Consider the following 17,790-nt stretch of genomic DNA (forward strand, 5'->3'; position numbering starts at 1 on the left):
GTTATTTATAGAAATATATCAGAGCTAAATTGCATTTACATTGGCTATAATTTTGTTCCCACTTATACTTACCATGATTTGTAATGTTTATAGATAGGCAAATAGATAGACAGACAGACAGATAGATACTTTATTGATCCCAAATTGGGAAATAATTTTTTTTCAGCAGCAAAGTGTACTGGCATTACAATCTTAAAATTATTATTTGTATGTTTTAATATTATGACTATTTCAGTCTCTTTCCATACGTGACTACTAATACAGCACAATAGTATCTTATTTTGTCAATATTTCAATATGTCAATATGGGGTAGGTAAGTTTGAGAAACCGGCTCGAGATACACTTTTTGTTATATTCCATGGAATGCTCTTAACATCCGATAGCAATGAATATCTTAAGTGCTTTGACAAAAAAATCATCTGTGGAAGCCGTAGTACTGTAAAAAGCACGACAAATCATTTTAGCCGGCCCGGCTAAAATAACTGGATGGCCTACCTGCCTGTCAGCCTTCTATCTGTGCACAAACTTATCTCGTGCCCTCATTGGTCATGTGCGCGTTCGTGTGTGTTGGAGGAGGGGCTCTGTAAGGAAGTGGCAGATTTTCTCCGGCTGTGTATTTTCAAATTCTAGCGCACTCGAGCTGGTTTCTCCAAAATTACCTACCCCACCTATGAGTATCCATTATTTCATAGCTTTGTAGGCCTCTTATGTTTATGTGTGGTAAATGTTCTAAAAAAAATCAAAGGCTTTAATGTGATATGCACAGTAGCTACAGTGTAGAAAGGGCAATGGAAGTCCCATAAAATAAGTCCAAAGCTCCTCCCCTAAATGATCTAAATAACCTACCTTAATAATAATAACATACGTAGCATTGAACATTTCACAACATTTACAGTTAATTTTTATGTATAAATTAACTTAAGGAGCCCATGTTATTTTGTCAAAAGTGTTCGCTCCATTTTCTCTTTTTTTGGTTAAAAATGTGTATTTTTTATTTTGGAGGCCGAGTTGCCTCATTTCCGGTGAACACTGCTGGCTTCACGAACGCTCACGGAGCTGGAGTGGTACATCCGGGGCGGAGCCAGCGCGAGACAGGCCCTGCCCTGTCCAGTTCAGACTGCTGAGGCGTTCAGGTGCAATCAGAAACTGCAGAACCAAACTTTCAGGATCAGATTTATTTATTCTAATAAAACAATTAACTTTGAATATGAGTCCCCTAAAAACATAAAAAAATAAAGATGTTGATTTAATGTACTTTGTTTATTAACGTATTCATTGCATAAAATATTTACACAAACTTCATCGTACTGATAGAAACAAAAACATTACAAAATGTAAGTTTTATAATGAATTCTGGATCTCTTAAAGTGGCTTTGCTACTGCTGCTGCTGCTGCTGCTGCTGCTGCTGCTGCCACAGGAGCAGCATTCATCTTGTCTTCTGGAGTCTGTACAGAATGTACAATCAAATTAACTTTCACCTTAAAGTCATGTTTATAATGTATATATTTTTCAACTTAGACTAGTTGCCACATATATGTCAAGTGCACAGTAAACTAGATCTACATGTCCATTTAAAGTTAAGGCTAATTTGAATGAAAAAAACGACCCAGCATTCTGCAAGTCTACATTTTCAACAAATCTTTTCAACAGTTTCCTCCTTTGTTAATTTTTGCAGCAATCTCTCCCTGTATGCAATTAAAGTAAATTGCAGTTTACGTGTCAACTGTAGTGTGTTATCTTATCCATTGGTGTGTTTTGAGTCTTATAGGCGAGATGTGCAGATGATCTCAGGTGCCGTAGTCTGGTCTTTAGCTAATTTCCCATCATCAGGAGGCGTGGAGGCCCATGGCCATCGGAACCTGGAAGTCATGAGGAGAGCTGCATTATTCAGGCTGAATATACACAATGATTTTCATCCTGCGAATGTTTTAATATAATATATACAGTATACATGTAGATCCTGCATCCTATATTTTTGGGATATATTTTTTTAAATATATACATTTAAACAGCCAGTCTTTTAATGTTCTAATCATGTGTTGTGGGAGCTAAGCTGTAAAGATTAAAGCCCTACTGGCATTGTTTTTTTTCTCAGTGTTGGTAGGCCTACTGTCTTATCTGCTTATTTTCCCAAAAAGTATTAAATAAAACTAACCAACAAACCTACTGGCAATTAAACCTTTTCTGATTCTGAGTCTTCTGATATTGCTTTGTAGATGTGTATTTTCTTTCACTTTATTTCAAAGACCAATAAGCCTATTTGTAGACTACATTCTTCCAATGTTAAACACATGAAGACTCAAATGACTGTGCAGACTGACCGCTGTACGGGCGGCATCTGCTCAATGGTGTCGATCAGAGGCTCTCTGAAAGTCTCGGGCAGGAAGAAGCAGACTAGAACACTGAGCAGCGACAGACAACTCACGATGATCCACGGCAGGAACTGATTGAACACAGCTGGAGACAAAACCAGACCATCAGTGAGCTCATACATTGTCCCATACAGACCTAAATGGGCGTTAAAGGGTCACTTTATTCAAATCACAAAAAATCAACCAGATAAAACCAAAGAATTTAGATTTATTCATATTTAACTGAGGTTACCTGAAAAAACAAAGAACTAACCCTTTAAAAGAGGCAGGACAGAAAGCATCACAAGGGCAAATGTGGATAGTGTAACTACGCTACATGTTGATTTATTAACAGATGGAGTCTATGTAAAATCAGAAATTCAGCACCTGTGTAGCCCAAATCGAATGATCCTTTATTTCATAACCACATATTAACACCGCTGCTTAGGTTTTACAATGGAAGCAGGATCAGGCTCCTTAGATTCATTTGTGTATTCGTTGAAAATTCATGGACACCCCTAATATACTCTATAACCTCCACAGTGTGATGTAGTTGAAGGTCTCACCCAGATGCAGCAGGTATGGGGAAACAGAGGAGCCCACTCTGGAGAACATGGCACAAGAAGACAGGGCTGTGTTTCTGATGACTGTGGGAGACAGCTCACTAGTGAATATGTACAACACAGCGATGCCGGCCAGAATCCCAAATTTACCCAGCAGCACCAGTGTCAGGGTGATAGCTGGATTACCTGCAGGGAAAAGGGCGCTACATTATTGATGAGGGTAAAATAAGTTATTGTATATATGAACCAATTGACTGTTAATTAAACTCCTCCCCAAAGTTATTTCTCAATAATACCATAACTAGGCATTGCAGGCCATCAAGAGTTGTTTGTCTTGAAATGTGTGGTGTGCATGGGGCTGAAATAAAAGGGATGTTTTGTACAGTGTTGTTTAAAGCCTTTTAAATTCCACCCAGCAAAAATGCAAGCAATACAGTAAACCCTGCTTACATGTAATTGTTACATGCTAGAATTGGTGAACAGGTTTGTAAACAACTCTGATTTAAGAGACCTTAAAGAATTGGCGTTGCACATTTTTTATGAGGAATGAAATACATTTAAAGGTCCCATGACATGGCCATTTCTACTGATCATAATTCCATTGTTGAGGTATACATTGTTCAATGTTCCAAAATCACATTGGTTTTCTCATACAGCATCTCTGTATAGTATGTGTATTCACTCTCTGTCCTACACGCCTTGTTGGAGCTCCTGCCCCCCCCTCCCTATGAGCCCACTGCTCTGATTGGTCAGCTCGCCCACTCTGTTCTGATTAGTCAACCACCGTTACAGCGGAACATCAGTGTTTATGTGTTACAATGGCGTTTGTTAGCAACCAGAAAATGACACCAGTAATGACAAACAGATAAGAATGCTGCGTGGGGTCTGGGTGCCATGTTGGCGGGACTCGCTGCTCCACCCTTTGAGGCTCGAGGAGCGGACAGTGTGAGCTGGATTACTGGTGTCGTTTCCTGGTTGCTGCGTGGGGTCTGTGAGACAGCGAGACACCGCGGAACTCAGCCTGAGCACACAAACACACTCACAGCTCCCCAGAGCTGCGGCTAAGAAAAGATAAGGCTGAGTGAGTGTGTGTGTGTGTGTGTGTGTGTGTGTGTGTGTGTGTGTGTGTGTGTGTGTGTGTGTGTGTGTGTGTGTGTGTGTGTGTGTGCGTGTGCGTGTGCGTGTGTGTGTGTGTGCGTGTGTGTGTGTGTGTGTGTGTGTGTGAAGATCCGCACAGCACGGCGGCTGAGAAAATATAAGGCTGAGTGAGTGTGTGTGTGTGTGTGTGTGCGGAGCCGTTACGTCACTATGACCGTTACGTCACTATGACCAGCAAGAAAAAAATGGAAAGAAAGAAATCTCCAGCGAGGCGTTCTGGGGCAGCATAGACAGGTATTTTCTGTGTTAGAGTTTTGCTCGCTACAGGGTGTACTTTGAGGGTTTGTGACTTTGCAGACCGTTCACATGCAGAAAAAGCTACATAGCACACAAGGAGATGGGTAATAATCGGAAAAGCATGACATGGGACCTTTAACACATGTGTCAGACCTAAAGGAAAAAGCGTTTTGGTGAGTAACACTGAATGTAAACACTGAATGTAAACATATTTTTTGCATCAGCAGTGTAGGAGCTTGTGCTGGTCCTACTCACTGTCCAGAGTGATCTGAATGAGAAGCAGAGCTAGCGCCCCGAGCAGGGTGAAGCTGATACAGGACAGACGGTGAGGAAAACTGCGTGCCACCAGCCAGCTGGCAGTGTATGCTGGGAGCTCTACAGCCGTTAGCAGGATATAGTTCAGGAAGGGGTTGCCATAGAGAGCAGACATGTTGAAGGACAATCCGAAAAAGCTAACATTTAAAGAAAACCTGCAAACAACAAGAAAACAAGACTTCAGTGTTCACACCCCCTAGAGGCTGAAGTCTTGGTCCCAGCAATAAGATTACAGCAACAATATGACGTGTGGACAGAGCAAACAGGACACTGTTAAAGCTGTAGGTGTGGTGGAGCTAAAATGTAATGTAAGAATTGTCCTGGTTTGTCAAGTGATAATAACACAGTCAATTATGTGTAAACTGCATCTAGTTTCTGGATGGGCGAACAAGTCCACTTTGCTATTTCTATCGCGAGCAGCACAGTAAGTAAGGTCTGGAATTTCAGGCTCTTGAAATGTAAAAGGGCTTTTACTTACCAGATGATCCACAGCATTAGTGTAACATTTCGAATGTTTGCTGTCTTCAGCAGGTCCAGGATGCTCGGAGACTCTACCTTCTCACTTGTTTCTTTTTCAACCTGAGGAGAGACAGAAACTGCAGTACAATGTCCATCATAGATCATTTTGAGTAGAATAGAGCTGAGGTTTGAGGTTCTTACGTTAGCTGGGATAAAGATGACATATGGAGCTTCAACACGGTTATGCAGAGCCGCTGACCTCAGCAGGAGTTCTGCTTCCTGGAAACGACCACGAGATACTAACCAGCGAGGGGACTCTGGAATCAGCCTGGTGGACAGATGTATGAAAATGTTTTGTTAGAAAGGACCCAAGTTCACTCTGGGTAATCTATCTGTGTGTTTTACAGACTTTATCAAGCTCGCTCCTAAACACAGGACATTAACCTTGTGCCTTGGGCCTGGCTTTAAGTTTGTTTTCTTAGTATGGGCACAACCACGCTTGAACTGGGTTTTAAGGTTCCCTTTCATCAATTTGACCCAGACGAATGTCTACTTATCTTATATTAAAAAATGGTTTACCTGAAAACTGATTTATCAAATGGTTCACAAGCTGTAAATATATCTTGATAGTTAACTGAGGTCTTACCACCAGAAGGGGAGACAGGCCAGGCCGGGCACAGCCATGGTCAGGGACAGGTGTCTCCAGCTGCTCACCAGGTAGGCAGTGACAGGCAGCAGCAGCATAGCACTCACGTAGACGCAAGGCAAGCAGAGGCTGGAGAAGATAACTCTCGTCGAACCCATCAAGAGCTCTGAACCTGTGAAGGAAATGTTTCAAATGAGTCAGGCAATGACATTACTGTCCACAATGGACTTTTCTTTTGTAGTTTTTCAGACAGCAGTCACGTTAAGTGGCCTGCTGGCCTGATTTATTTTTTTATATGTATTGTGAACGCAACGCTGCGCAAATGTGGGTCTGACTCTGCCTCACAGAGGGTGACTGGCTGTCTACATGATGTGGCCTGTCGACATGGCCACTTTCATACAGATCATACATTAAAGCCCTCGATTGGTCTCTGTGTGTCATTCAAGCTCGGGAGGGTGTGTATGTGTGGCGTGAGCGAGCGAGAGAGAAAGCGCGCGCACCGGTTACGTGTATTGTTGTTGTTACCATCTGGTGCTAGCTAGCGGCGCTAACGGATATCATGAGCTGTCAACAAGGTGGAGGAGAGTCCTCTCCTGTCAGACTGAGAGACTGATAACCTCAGCTCAGGTGAGGTAAAGGACTCTGAGTGTTTAGATAGTTAACTTAGTCTAAGTTCTCTGTGGGTCTCAAACGGTTTGGTCACCATTTATGTAAACACATATTTCCATTTGAAGGGGGAGTGATTAGTAAAATATGCATGAATAATACAAAATAAAATGTTAACTACGAGAAAAAAGGTAAGATAAACTTTATAAACGTGTTGAGAGCTAAAACTAGTCTTTGCTGCTGCCTCAAAGAGGAGCAGGGGGGAGAGGAGGGAGACATGTGAGGCTGGTTCAGGAGCCCAGACACAATATGCCATGCTAACTATAAATGAACCAAAAACAAATAAATAAACAAGTTTCAATGTTTTTTCATATTGGATATGGTATGTTATTGGTTATGGCCATGTTCTTATGATTTTATGATTATTTAAATGTATACAGTTCTGTTTCATATGTGTGTTGTCTCTTTATTTCCCCCTCAAAGTGCACCAGATTGATGCATTTAAGTCCAACATTTAAAAAAAAAAATCTTACCGGAGGATCATGCCCCCGGACCCCCCTAGAGGATTTCAGGTCCACCTCCACTTAAAATATGTTCACATGGATAGGTTCCTAGATTTGCACAGCAACGCCTAAATAGATTTGCACAGCAACACTGTATATTGACAAATAAATCCAGGAAAATGGCACAAAAGAAAACTGGTAGTGGCCTGGCTGGGTGTATCATTCCTGGCCTGACTTATTGTCCCAGTCCGGCCCTGGCAGTCACAGTGTAGTAATAATGAAAAAGCCATACCCAGTACAAACGCAGCAATGTAGCTGGTGATTTGACCCATGCCCAGCATGAAGAAGAGCGCGATGAAGACGGGCCATGATGGCGCGAAGGCCACAGCGCTGCTGAAGAGGCTCAGCACGAAGATGGCACCAAACAGAACAGGCTTCCTGCCAAACCTAAAGTACAAAGAACAGAGACAAAAGTACAAACATATTGGTGGTTGCTAGCACGATGGTCGTCTTAGTTCAAGGCAAATTATGAAAGCTTAATGTTTTTGAATTTGCATGGATATGTATCTAGATTTCAGGACGGTCAGCTAACTCAACTTATTCAACTTCTTCAATTTGTTTCGCCATTGCTTCCTTATTCATGGAGTGGATAGAGATAGCATAGCTCAAAGTGGTAGCATAGCTAAACTTAGGCAAAACGTTCTACATCTGCTAACTCTGCATCAGCTGAGGGGAGCGGCAAACACAGTAAGATAAGATAAGACTTTATTCATCGCGAAGGAAATTATTGAGCCAGAGTAACTGTTTGAACTGAAAGTGCAAAGTACCGGTCAGAGATCTGTCCAGAGATGAAGCATCCAAAGAGTCCTCCTAGGAAGTAGAAAAGCGAGGTCAGAGGCTGTTTCCACTGGTCACTGCACACCAGGTTGAACTGGAAGACAAAGCGACATGTGGAAAATATGCAGCAGAAATGTAAATATAAACTGGAGTAAAACTGCTGGAATCAACACCGAAATACTTGGAGAACACAGAATAATACAACAAACTTTTTTTTAAAAACTACTAAATACTACAAAAATCTAAAGAGATCCGCTGGTTACAATTACCTCATCTACTGTATCTGTGCTCAATTGTTCTGTTCCTGTACTGGTTATTCTGATTATCTTCTGTATGTCCTGACTCTCTTAAGCTTTAGAGTTCGATCTAAGCTTCTGAACCCCTCTTTTCTCTCAACTAGTTCTTCCTCTGAGTCCTCTCCTCTTTCACGCAAGGTGCAAGATCTTCCAGTGTTGAGCTTCACAGATTCTGATCCTTCAGGAAGGATACTCTTAGAGACAATCCCTATTTCTGATCCTCTCAGAACTGCTCTATCAATGTGAGTCTCTTAAGAGGGAGGTTTCCTAGTGTCCATCTTCTTTTAGTGCGGCCCTCTAACATCCATCTTTTCAGATGCTGGCAGTTTTCCTCAAAAGTCTTGCATCTCTGAGCACAGCCCATCAGCACCCATCTACTTTAGGCTCCTTAAGTGTCTCTTTGGTAACACTAATCTGAGAGATGGTCCTCCAGTGTTCGGTTCTTCAGAAGGCTTTCAAGTTTCCTCCTTAGCACGCTGCTGGTTTGAACAGCCTCAAATGTACTTGGTTTTGGTTTCATCGGCTTGTCAATATTTGGGTTTTTCTCCTCTCGGTCATCATGCTGAGCTTTTACTTCCCTGTGCAAATGATTAGTTGCCCACCAATGATATCTCTATGCCTCACATATAGCTGTTGATGTCCTGCTTGCCTTTAATTTCTGTTTTTTAAATGTTCTGTTCTAACTCAGGCAGTCCCAGCACTCTAAAAGACCAATACAAAAGTAATAACAAACTGCATACTTCTACACACTTGCGAACATTTGCTAGATGTTCTTAAAATGTATATTCCGTTAACTCTGAAAGCTTTTCAAAGGACCTGACTTTGAAAAAATTGCTTTTCTTAGGTGTTGATGAACATGAAATTCGACATCTAAGGCAAATCAATGATCCGAGGCCACTGAGACAGGTCACCTATTACTGTTTTACAGACAGAATTGACTGATACACATATAACAATTTCGAAGTCTAAACATTAACAAACAGACGGAGGAAAGTGGTGTTGGTGTAAATTCCACAACATCAGTAGCTCAGTACCTCGCTGACTACAGTAGACTCGTAGTGCTCTGTACTGTAGGTCCATCCGTCTTTACAGCCCTCCCTCTTCAGGCTGGACACGAGGACTTCTACACTGGACTGGTTAAGGATCCAGTTCAGGGCAGGTTTGCCTCCGACCGCAGACAGGTTCTGCACCAGGTCCAGCTCATACCGGCTGCAACTGCTCCTCTCCAGCCGTCCTCCTGCCACCTGCTGACCAGGAAATCATTATGTCCAACTTGTTGCAACAACAGGAGGTATGCTGCACTCATTCAGATCAGTTTTAACCAGACTGGTTCTGACCTGCACAGGGAGCACAGCCCTAAAGCTGTATAGTAAATAATTAGCTGACTGCGTTTCCAAATATTAGAAAATCCTTAGCTTGTACACAGAAATCTGCAATGTTGTGTCTCAGCATTCAACTAGATAAAACATTTCATTAGTTTAGCTACAAATGATGTATTACCGTCCTGCAGAGGGTAACATGTGGAACTGATAAAATAGATACAACTTAATTTTATAACAAGTTTATTTATCAAACAAGACACATTCAACCAACTCAAAATACTTAACTTTAACCTGAAAACAAAGCAGCGGCATGCTAACATTCTAAGTAAAGACAAATTTGCTAGCTTTGTATTAAATGGAATTTGTTTAATCAGTTTAAGCCTTTTGGGTAGAAAAAAATGCTTTAATTGCATTAAAAGATAATAAATCCATTGATTAAATAAAGATGGTAACATTTAAATAATGAAAATCACATGAATCCATCATTCTTTTTACTTAATTAAAAATCTTCGGAATCATTTTGATCAGGCTTGTTTCTGACCTGCAGTGGGATGCTGGCTTGGATCCAGTCCTGGCTCAGGTTGCTTTGGGCGGGGATGTGGCAGTGGTGTGATGGCTCGGCCAACAGGAAGATGACGGACAGGAGGTTGTATCCCCCTGGGATTGAGGTGAGACAGAGCAGGAGGAAGACTCTTTTCTGGAACGGGCCCCAAGTCCCCAGGAACGACACTGACTCCTCGTAGTCCTGCATTTTCCTTACTTATACTCTTTTCTGTTTGACTCTGTAACTACTTGAGTAACTGACATTCACGCTGACTGTAAATGCACAAAGAACATACAATAGTTTTAAAACTACTTTTCAATATATAGCTACGACTGCCAAAGTACTGCTTTTACAATATGTGCCAAAATGACAGATAAATGGGCATCATTAAAACATAAATATAATATCCTCTGTTACTACAAGTACAATGACTGCATCTCCCAACTATAAATAGTACAGTAAGTACAAATATTTGGACTATGTGAATACAAAAAGGCGTCTTATACTCCTGTTACGGCAGTTGTTAGCTTCTCTCTGCAGGATCTCTCTGAAGATTTTAAACCTCATTTATTCCAGACAACACAAAAAAAACTCCTCCTCCTTCTCCTCCTCCCAAAGTCTGAGCTCATACTACTTGTTGCAACTCCTCATGTTTGGAAAAAACTCACACTTTACAGATAATAGACAGAGAGAGAGCAAGTTGGGAAGAAACACTGTGTCTCCTTTAAAGGGTAAACGTGAAGCTTATGTGACGTGCTTTTGAAAAATATACGTACAATTGTTTCTATGTTCTATTTATGAATTTGACTTTTGCAGATTATCATCAAAAATAGAGTTAAAGTTCTTATTATTTAAAATGTTGTAGAAATAATTATTTTGAAAATGTGTGCAAGATTTTCAATGTATTAATGATCAAATCATTTCCTGAGAGGCTGACGGTTATTTTCATGCTTCAATTGAAAGGTCAGGAGGAAGGATTCCAGGAAATACCTTTGTTTTTTACATCACTAACATTTCCTGTTCTCAATTGACTTCTGACAATAATCTGTCCTGGATGTGATTATCTAACACAGGGGTGTCAAACTCATTTTCATCTCAGGCCACATTAGCATTATGGTTGCACTCAAAGGGCCGGTTGTAACTTTAAGACTATATAAAAATACATATGTAAATATTTAATATATATAAAATAATGTATTATATTACATGATTACAATAACTTCATAATTAATTAACTACGTCTGAAAGTCTAGGGCAAAAAATGCAAGTCTCCTCAGTGAGAATGTCACAAAATTATTTAAAAAGAAAAGCCACATTCTGGAAAAAAATTAAAATAAAGTAACATTTTGAAAAAAAGTAACATTATGGGAAAAAAGTCAGATTCTGAGAAAAAATGAATATTTTGAAGAAAAAATCCAATTTTGAGAAACAAGTCAAATTCTGAGAAAAAGGTCAAATTTAAGATGCATTGTGGGACATGTAGTTTATGGGTGACGTGCTTCTGTAAATCTGCATGTAACCGTATAATAAACATACTATATTCTTTGCAAGCTGTTGTGGGCCACATTAAATGAAGTCACGGGCCGGATTTGGCCCCCGGGCCTTGAGTTTGACACCCCTGATCTAACAGAAAGTCAGCCATTGTGTGTGTACTGCATGAGTGTGTGAGTGTAGTAATGTTTTACAGGCTCATGATCGGTGTGAACTGGATGTTAACACGGTTCGTCAAATTTTAACATTTCAAGCCTGATCATTTATTTCTACTGTGCAGGGGACACCGGTTTTAAAGTAAATGATTAAACAAGTAAAAAGATTCAAGTCCAGTCCAGATTTCTCTTTGCCTGTCAGATAACATCCGCAGTACCAGTTTGTTCAGGTCAGACTAACTCAGTGTTTTTATTTCTCTTCAGACGATGTTGAAGCTGCATTCAATGACTTATGGTAAACCCCCCAAAAAGTGTATTTTACTTTCTTGAAGTGACTATAAGACCAAAAACAAAAACATCACAAGTCTGTGTTGGAAACACAAATGCTCCTTTGATCATTCTTATCAGCAACGCATGCAGACTCCGAATTACTAAAGGAGGGAGGAGGATGTGAGCGAGCAGTTCCCATCAGGCCTTAATGTCTTATCCATCCAGGGCTGGGTGTACAACATGTTTTCAATGTGTCGCTGGGGTTCGGTGGAAGAGTTACTGTTTTGTAATTATGTCGGAACTTCTTTCCGTTGGGGAGTGTAACAGATTGATTGAACAGGACATTTTAGGTATGAACTTTGTTTGCATGACACTATGTTTGATGTCAGCACAAATCAAATCAACATATAAGGACTTTTTAAACACCGTCTCTTGGGTTTTTTACATTTGATCACAAACTGTTTACGGCTAGTTTGAAACAGTTCTGTTTTTGGCTGTGGCCAACCAGATAAAGATTAAAGAACACAAGCACTCTTCATTAAACCTTTTCTGACTCTTACTGTGCATGTACTCTGTATCGGTGTTGAATCCTTTCTGTAGAAAGCTCTGTTAAACATGCAAAGACAATCTCTAATCTTTTTTTCTTTAAAGAGGATATGATGCTCATTTTCAGGTTCATATTTGTATTTTGTGCTTCTACTGTGACAAGTTAACATGGTTTAAAGTTTTTTTTTCAAACTGGCTGTGCTGTAGCACCCAGTCTGCTCTGATTAGTTAGCTGGCCAGCTCTGTTGTGATTGGTCAACCATTTAGAGATGTCCCGCCCCTTAACTTATCACGTACAATGTGTTGGGTTGGAGTGTATAGAGAGGTGAAGTCCTTCCCTTTCCGGTGGACCTCCATGGGACCTTGGCTGAAGTCGAAGGTTGCATTCCAATAGTCCATTTAGCTTAGGAACCTTCCTAACGGAGTGAAATGACCCGGAAGTACGTCCCTGGCAGCCATGATAAGTGCCGTTCCAATTATCCAAATGAAAGGAAAGGAGGTTTCAAACTTCCTTTATAACCTCCTTTAGCTTAGGAACCACTGGACCTCCCTAACCGTAAAGGAGAGGAGAAAATGCTGCCCCACAATGCATTGCAGCCGCAGCATTTGCCATCACAACAGTCGGCCGTTCACGGAAACAACCGATTATGACTGAGAAATTATATCATGAAAGTTACGGTGCTTATTAAGCATTTTAAAACGTATGTGGTAAGTTGCCAAAGTGCTTTTTTCTGAACGTTCATCAGTATTATAATCAAAAAGAGAAATATGAACGTTAGTTTTTACTGAAATGATCAAATAAAGTCAACATCTCACAGTCTTTACTGAGCTGTGTGGGGTTTGTTCAACTTTTAAAAGATGTTTGAATGGTGATATACACAGTGATAGATGTTAAGGACTAACGTTTATAATAAATACATTTATGATTTTAAGATATTTTCATACAATCATACGTATTGGGATCATTTGTATTAATGTGGACCGGAGGGAGAGGGTGACGAGCATAAGTTTCACTTTCCTTTTTTATTTCAATTCCAACTTTGGTCATGAAGAATATGTTTCTCTGTTGTCCCCGTTCATAAAGCATAAAACAACAGCATCAGAGCACGGTGCAGAGTCTCTAGATGAGTTTACAGTAGTCCCTCGTTCTTATTAAACATCCATGTTGTAGTCCGCTGTATAGAAAACTGTAGTTTCCATAGTTTCCCCACAGCAGCAGACGCACATTCATGACGTCCGCTGGCGCATCATAAACACGTCGGATAGTGAAAGTGCATTCGGATTCTCTAAAGTACCGCGGTCTCTTCTCCTAAGTCCTTTTGAATTCTCCTATCCCCTATCCCTTAACCCCGTGACGTTTCACTCAGAGGTCAAGGAATAGGAGATAGGGTTAGAATTTAGGAGCTGATTTTTGGATTATCGGAACGCAACCGAATAGTCCATTTAGTTTAGGAACCTTCCTAACGGAGTGAAATGACCCGGAAGTCCCTCAGTGGCAGCCATGATAAGTGCCGTTCGAAAGATGATAGGAAAGGAGGTTTCAAACTTCATTTATAACCTCCTTTAGCTAAGGAACCACTGGACCTCCCTCACCGAAAGGAGAGGAGAAAATGCTGCCCCACAATGCCTTGCGGCCACAGCATTTGCCGTCACACAACATTCGGCCGTTCACGGAAACAACCGATTATGACCGAGAAATTATATCATGAAAGTTACGGTGCTTATTAAGCATTTTAAAACGTATGTGGTAAGTTGCCAAAGTGCTTTGTTTTGAACGTTCATCAGTATTATAATCAAAAAGATAAATATGAACGTTTTTACTGAAATGATCAAATAAAGTCAACATTTCACAGTGTTTACTGAGCTGTGTGGGGTTGTTCAACTTTTAAAATATGTTTGAATGGTGATATACACAGTGATAGATGTTAAGGACTAACATTTATAATAAATACATTTGTATTTATTTTAAGATCTTTTCATAGTTCATACAATCATACGTATTGGGATCATTTAGTGGGATTGCTGACACAGCATTCTAACTATCTGTTATGCTACGCACGAAATTCTTTATTATTCCGCCGGGTTATTTTGCGCTGCTTCTTCTCCCACATTGAACATCGCAGAAACTCTGTTCAAACATCAAAACGTTCAGCTCGGTCGGGAATCAATGGCTGTTACTTTTATCATTCATAACTTTCATAATTCCAGAGATACATCCCATAATACATCCCATTTTTCGGGGAGGACAGATTTAATTTTGCCTTCATATTTTCTTTTAAACCTGCCATAATTCCCAAACCCTACATTCCTGAGACTTTCATGACAAACATAGGAAAACATCTTGTAGCTGGAAAGACAAAAAAACAATTAAGCAAAAATAATTAAACAAAATGCCTCTTGAGGGCATGAAGTGACAAAAACTTTCAACATGTCTCCATTAAACTCCATTGTAAATTCAGCCTCACCTTTCCCCAACACAGCAGCCGCACACCTTTAGTTAATCTGACAAAAAGGCCACATTATTAACCTGAAAGTACACAAAAAGTACACTTCAGATGCTCAAGTTCCTTGACACATGTCAACAGGTTTATAATTCAGAACAATGAAAATGCTTTCCTCTCACTAATCACCATGGAAACCTTTGATCTCTGGACAAATATAAATATAAACACCTGTGTCATGGAACACGATGATGTCATAACTCCAATTGACATAATTAGAACAGCAGACTAATGACGTGGTCACTGGAGTTTAACCATGGATGTATAATAAGAACTGGATACAGCGTGGGAGGCGGGGCCTCATTCATTCCTATGAGAGTTGCTCATTAGCGCATGATGAGAAAATGGCCCAACTTTTGAGAGAGCGAAACGTCACAGATTACCCGGCATGCCTGAGAAGTACCCGTATGTGCACTCATAGAGCATGCGCAACTTTAACCACGCCGCCCAAAAGGCTCGTTCACATTAAGCACGTGAATTTGCGTACACGTAACAGCACCGCGCATTCATGACAGCATGGTACTGGATTTATATTAATGAGGCGGCAGTTAGCAGCTAGCGGCTAGCTAGTAAATTATGCTAAATTACACATCAATCGTTATGTACTTTTATATTACGCTGACATCAGGATCTAGTGATATCCAAGCAACAGAGCTTCATTTAGCATGATACTTGTGTGGGTTGTACATGAAACCACTTAGTAATATATAAAAATGTACATGTTGAAGCCTGTTATGATCAATTGTGAGTTAAAACTTTATTTAAAAAGTAAAGCTGATGATGGATTACTGTGGTGGAGTTAAAATAACAATAGCCTATTTCTTTTTGAAATGTGATGGAGTAAAAGGATAGTAACTGTGATTATTCATGTTAAGTAGCCCACAAGTAACTAAAACAATTGCAAGTGCAATAAGAAGCTACAGGAACGTTAATCTACGTCGGTAATATTAACTATATTTAATACAACATTTACGGTACAAGATTTACATCATACAGCCCATGTAGTATAATATTTTACAAATGATGAATTACAGCAAACATGTGCAATATTACATTACATTACATTGCATTTAGCTGACGCTTTTATCCAAAGCGACTTACAATAAGTACATTCGACCAGGAAGACACAACCTTGAAGAAAACCGAATCATATAAGTACATCAGGTTTCATAGAGCCAAACATTTCAAGTGCTACTCAACTGGCTTTAGGTAAGCCAGTCCTTTATTAGTATAAAAGTGCTTCGTTAATAGTTCTAACGCTCGAAGTGGAGTCGAAAGAGATGAGTTTTCAGTTTGCGCCGGAAGATGTGCAAGCTATCTGCCGTCCTGATGTCAATGGGGAGCTCATTCCACCATCTTGGAGCCAGGACAGCAAACCCACGTGTTTTCGCCGATGGGAACTTGGGTCCCCCTCGCAGCGAGGGCGCAACGAGTCGTTTGGCTGATGCAGAGCGTAGTGCACGCGCTGGGGTGTACGGTTTAACCATGTCCTGGATGTAGGAAGGGCCAGATCCATTCGCAGCATGGTAAGCAACTATAATATATAATATCCATTATTACAGCTCCGTGGGCTGGCAGTAAGGCGATATGGTCCGTTGTTATTGTGCATCCATGGGTAAAGAGAAACTCGTAGTACTGAACACGTAACATGAACGTGCCGGGCGGCGCGGTCCCGTGGGTTAGATGCGCGTTCATAATGCCGAGGGAAATAACTCTCAGAATAACGTTATTAGCACATTTTTACAACTTGAGGACCGAATGTTTTTAATAAGGGCTATACAAACGTTCATACTGGGTAGTTTATTTAGTTTAAAAAAAATTCTCCAACCAGTTACAGACCACTCTTTCCCAATGTAAGTCAATGGGAAAAAGTGTTTCCGGGCCCAGCAACCTAAAGGAAGTGTAGTACCACCGTTTGACCAGCACGAATATTCTCATCAGACTCCGGCGCACTTCCTGGGGGCTTGAGTTTAACAGACTGTCTCAGCTATGGAAGAAAACAAGAGACAGAAGTATTCGAATTGTATTAGACACCGAATTTATAGCATTGAAAATAATTACTTTGAAAATCATGAATCTGAATTTTTTTTGCTCCGAATTTATCTATGTGAAATAAAAATATAAAAATTCAAGTTAAAAAAATTCGAATGTTCAAATTCAGATCCCAAAAATTCAAGTGAAAAAAATTCGACGTCAAATATTTTGGTGTTTAAAATTCGATGTCAAAACATTCGGTGTGTAAAATTCGACGTAAAAAATTGCGATGCAGCCTCATCCGGGCTACTCAGACAGGATAAGCAATCGAGCCCTAATGCAATCAAACCGACTTCTGGCCTATCAGAGCCAAGCGGCAAACCCCGGGACAGTGCGGTGAAGCCCAATGCTGCAAACTATAGGCGATGGATGCAGATGGGAGCAATTCCCGTAGACCCTTTGTTAAAATGTCCAACTTAACATCAGAAAATGAACATGTTTCTAGCCTGGATCTACAAAAACATATTCTGTATATAGTAGTGCTGGGGGGAAACGATTATTTAGAAAACGATTAATCGGGCGATTATTTGATCGATTAGTCGACTAATCTAACGATTATTTTGCTGTTGTTCAATTCATAAAAAACGTAATGTTAAAAAAAATTTTTTCACGATACTGTGTCTCAGGGGATCTTAATATTTAAGAACCTATTAATGTGTTATACCAGATTAACGGAAATAATCTCAGCTAACTGACGATACAAACCATTTTTACCAAAACAAAACACAAGTCTCATAAGAAGCATCTAAATGACCCCTGAGTGAAAAATGCTAACGGACATTGGCACAGAACTCAAGATAAAAGTACCCTTATTACTTATCGTAGCTGCACATACAATATATCCGATTAAAGCTGAGACTCCACAGATTATGTAGGTATATAGTATCATCACTGAGTGATCCGGACTCGCGACAGGGGAAGCAAATACAGTCATCACAACACGTACCTTCACAG

At 40.3% G+C, this 17,790-nt stretch overlaps 1 protein-coding gene across 1 annotated transcript; it reads right to left on the minus strand.

Moving 5' to 3' along the window:
• Positions 1 to 1,390: 1,390 nt before the first annotated feature.
• LOC117544368 (solute carrier family 22 member 4-like) lies at positions 1,391 to 10,046 on the minus strand. The gene is made up of 11 exons (XM_034213337.1): positions 9,837 to 10,046; positions 9,008 to 9,217; positions 7,668 to 7,771; positions 7,133 to 7,287; positions 5,732 to 5,903; positions 5,287 to 5,413; positions 5,105 to 5,205; positions 4,567 to 4,781; positions 2,920 to 3,102; positions 2,324 to 2,459; positions 1,391 to 1,861 (listed from the first exon to the last, which is right to left on the minus strand). Exons 1-11 carry the CDS (start codon positions 10,044 to 10,046, stop codon positions 1,765 to 1,767), a joined length of 1,710 nt encoding a protein of 569 aa, XP_034069228.1. The 3' UTR covers positions 1,391 to 1,764.
• Positions 10,047 to 17,790: the final 7,744 nt, after the last annotated feature.

The sequence above is a fragment of the Gymnodraco acuticeps genome, unplaced genomic scaffold (genome assembly GCF_902827175.1).
Source record: "Gymnodraco acuticeps unplaced genomic scaffold, fGymAcu1.1, whole genome shotgun sequence".
Lineage (NCBI taxonomy): Eukaryota > Metazoa > Chordata > Actinopteri > Perciformes > Bathydraconidae > Gymnodraco > Gymnodraco acuticeps.

Coding starts and splice junctions, on each gene's coding strand:
- LOC117544368 (XM_034213337.1), bottom strand. CDS start 10,046: ATGCAGGACTACGAGGAGTCAGTGTCGTTCCTGGGGACTTGGGGCCCG. Junction 9,218..9,836: donor AAGCCAGCATCCCACTGCAG/GTCAGAAACAAG, acceptor CCTGGTCAGCAG/GTGGCAGGAGGACGGCTGGA. Junction 4,782..5,104: donor CTAATGCTGTGGATCATCTG/GTAAGTAAAAGC, acceptor TGTTGTTTGCAG/GTTTTCTTTAAATGTTAGCT.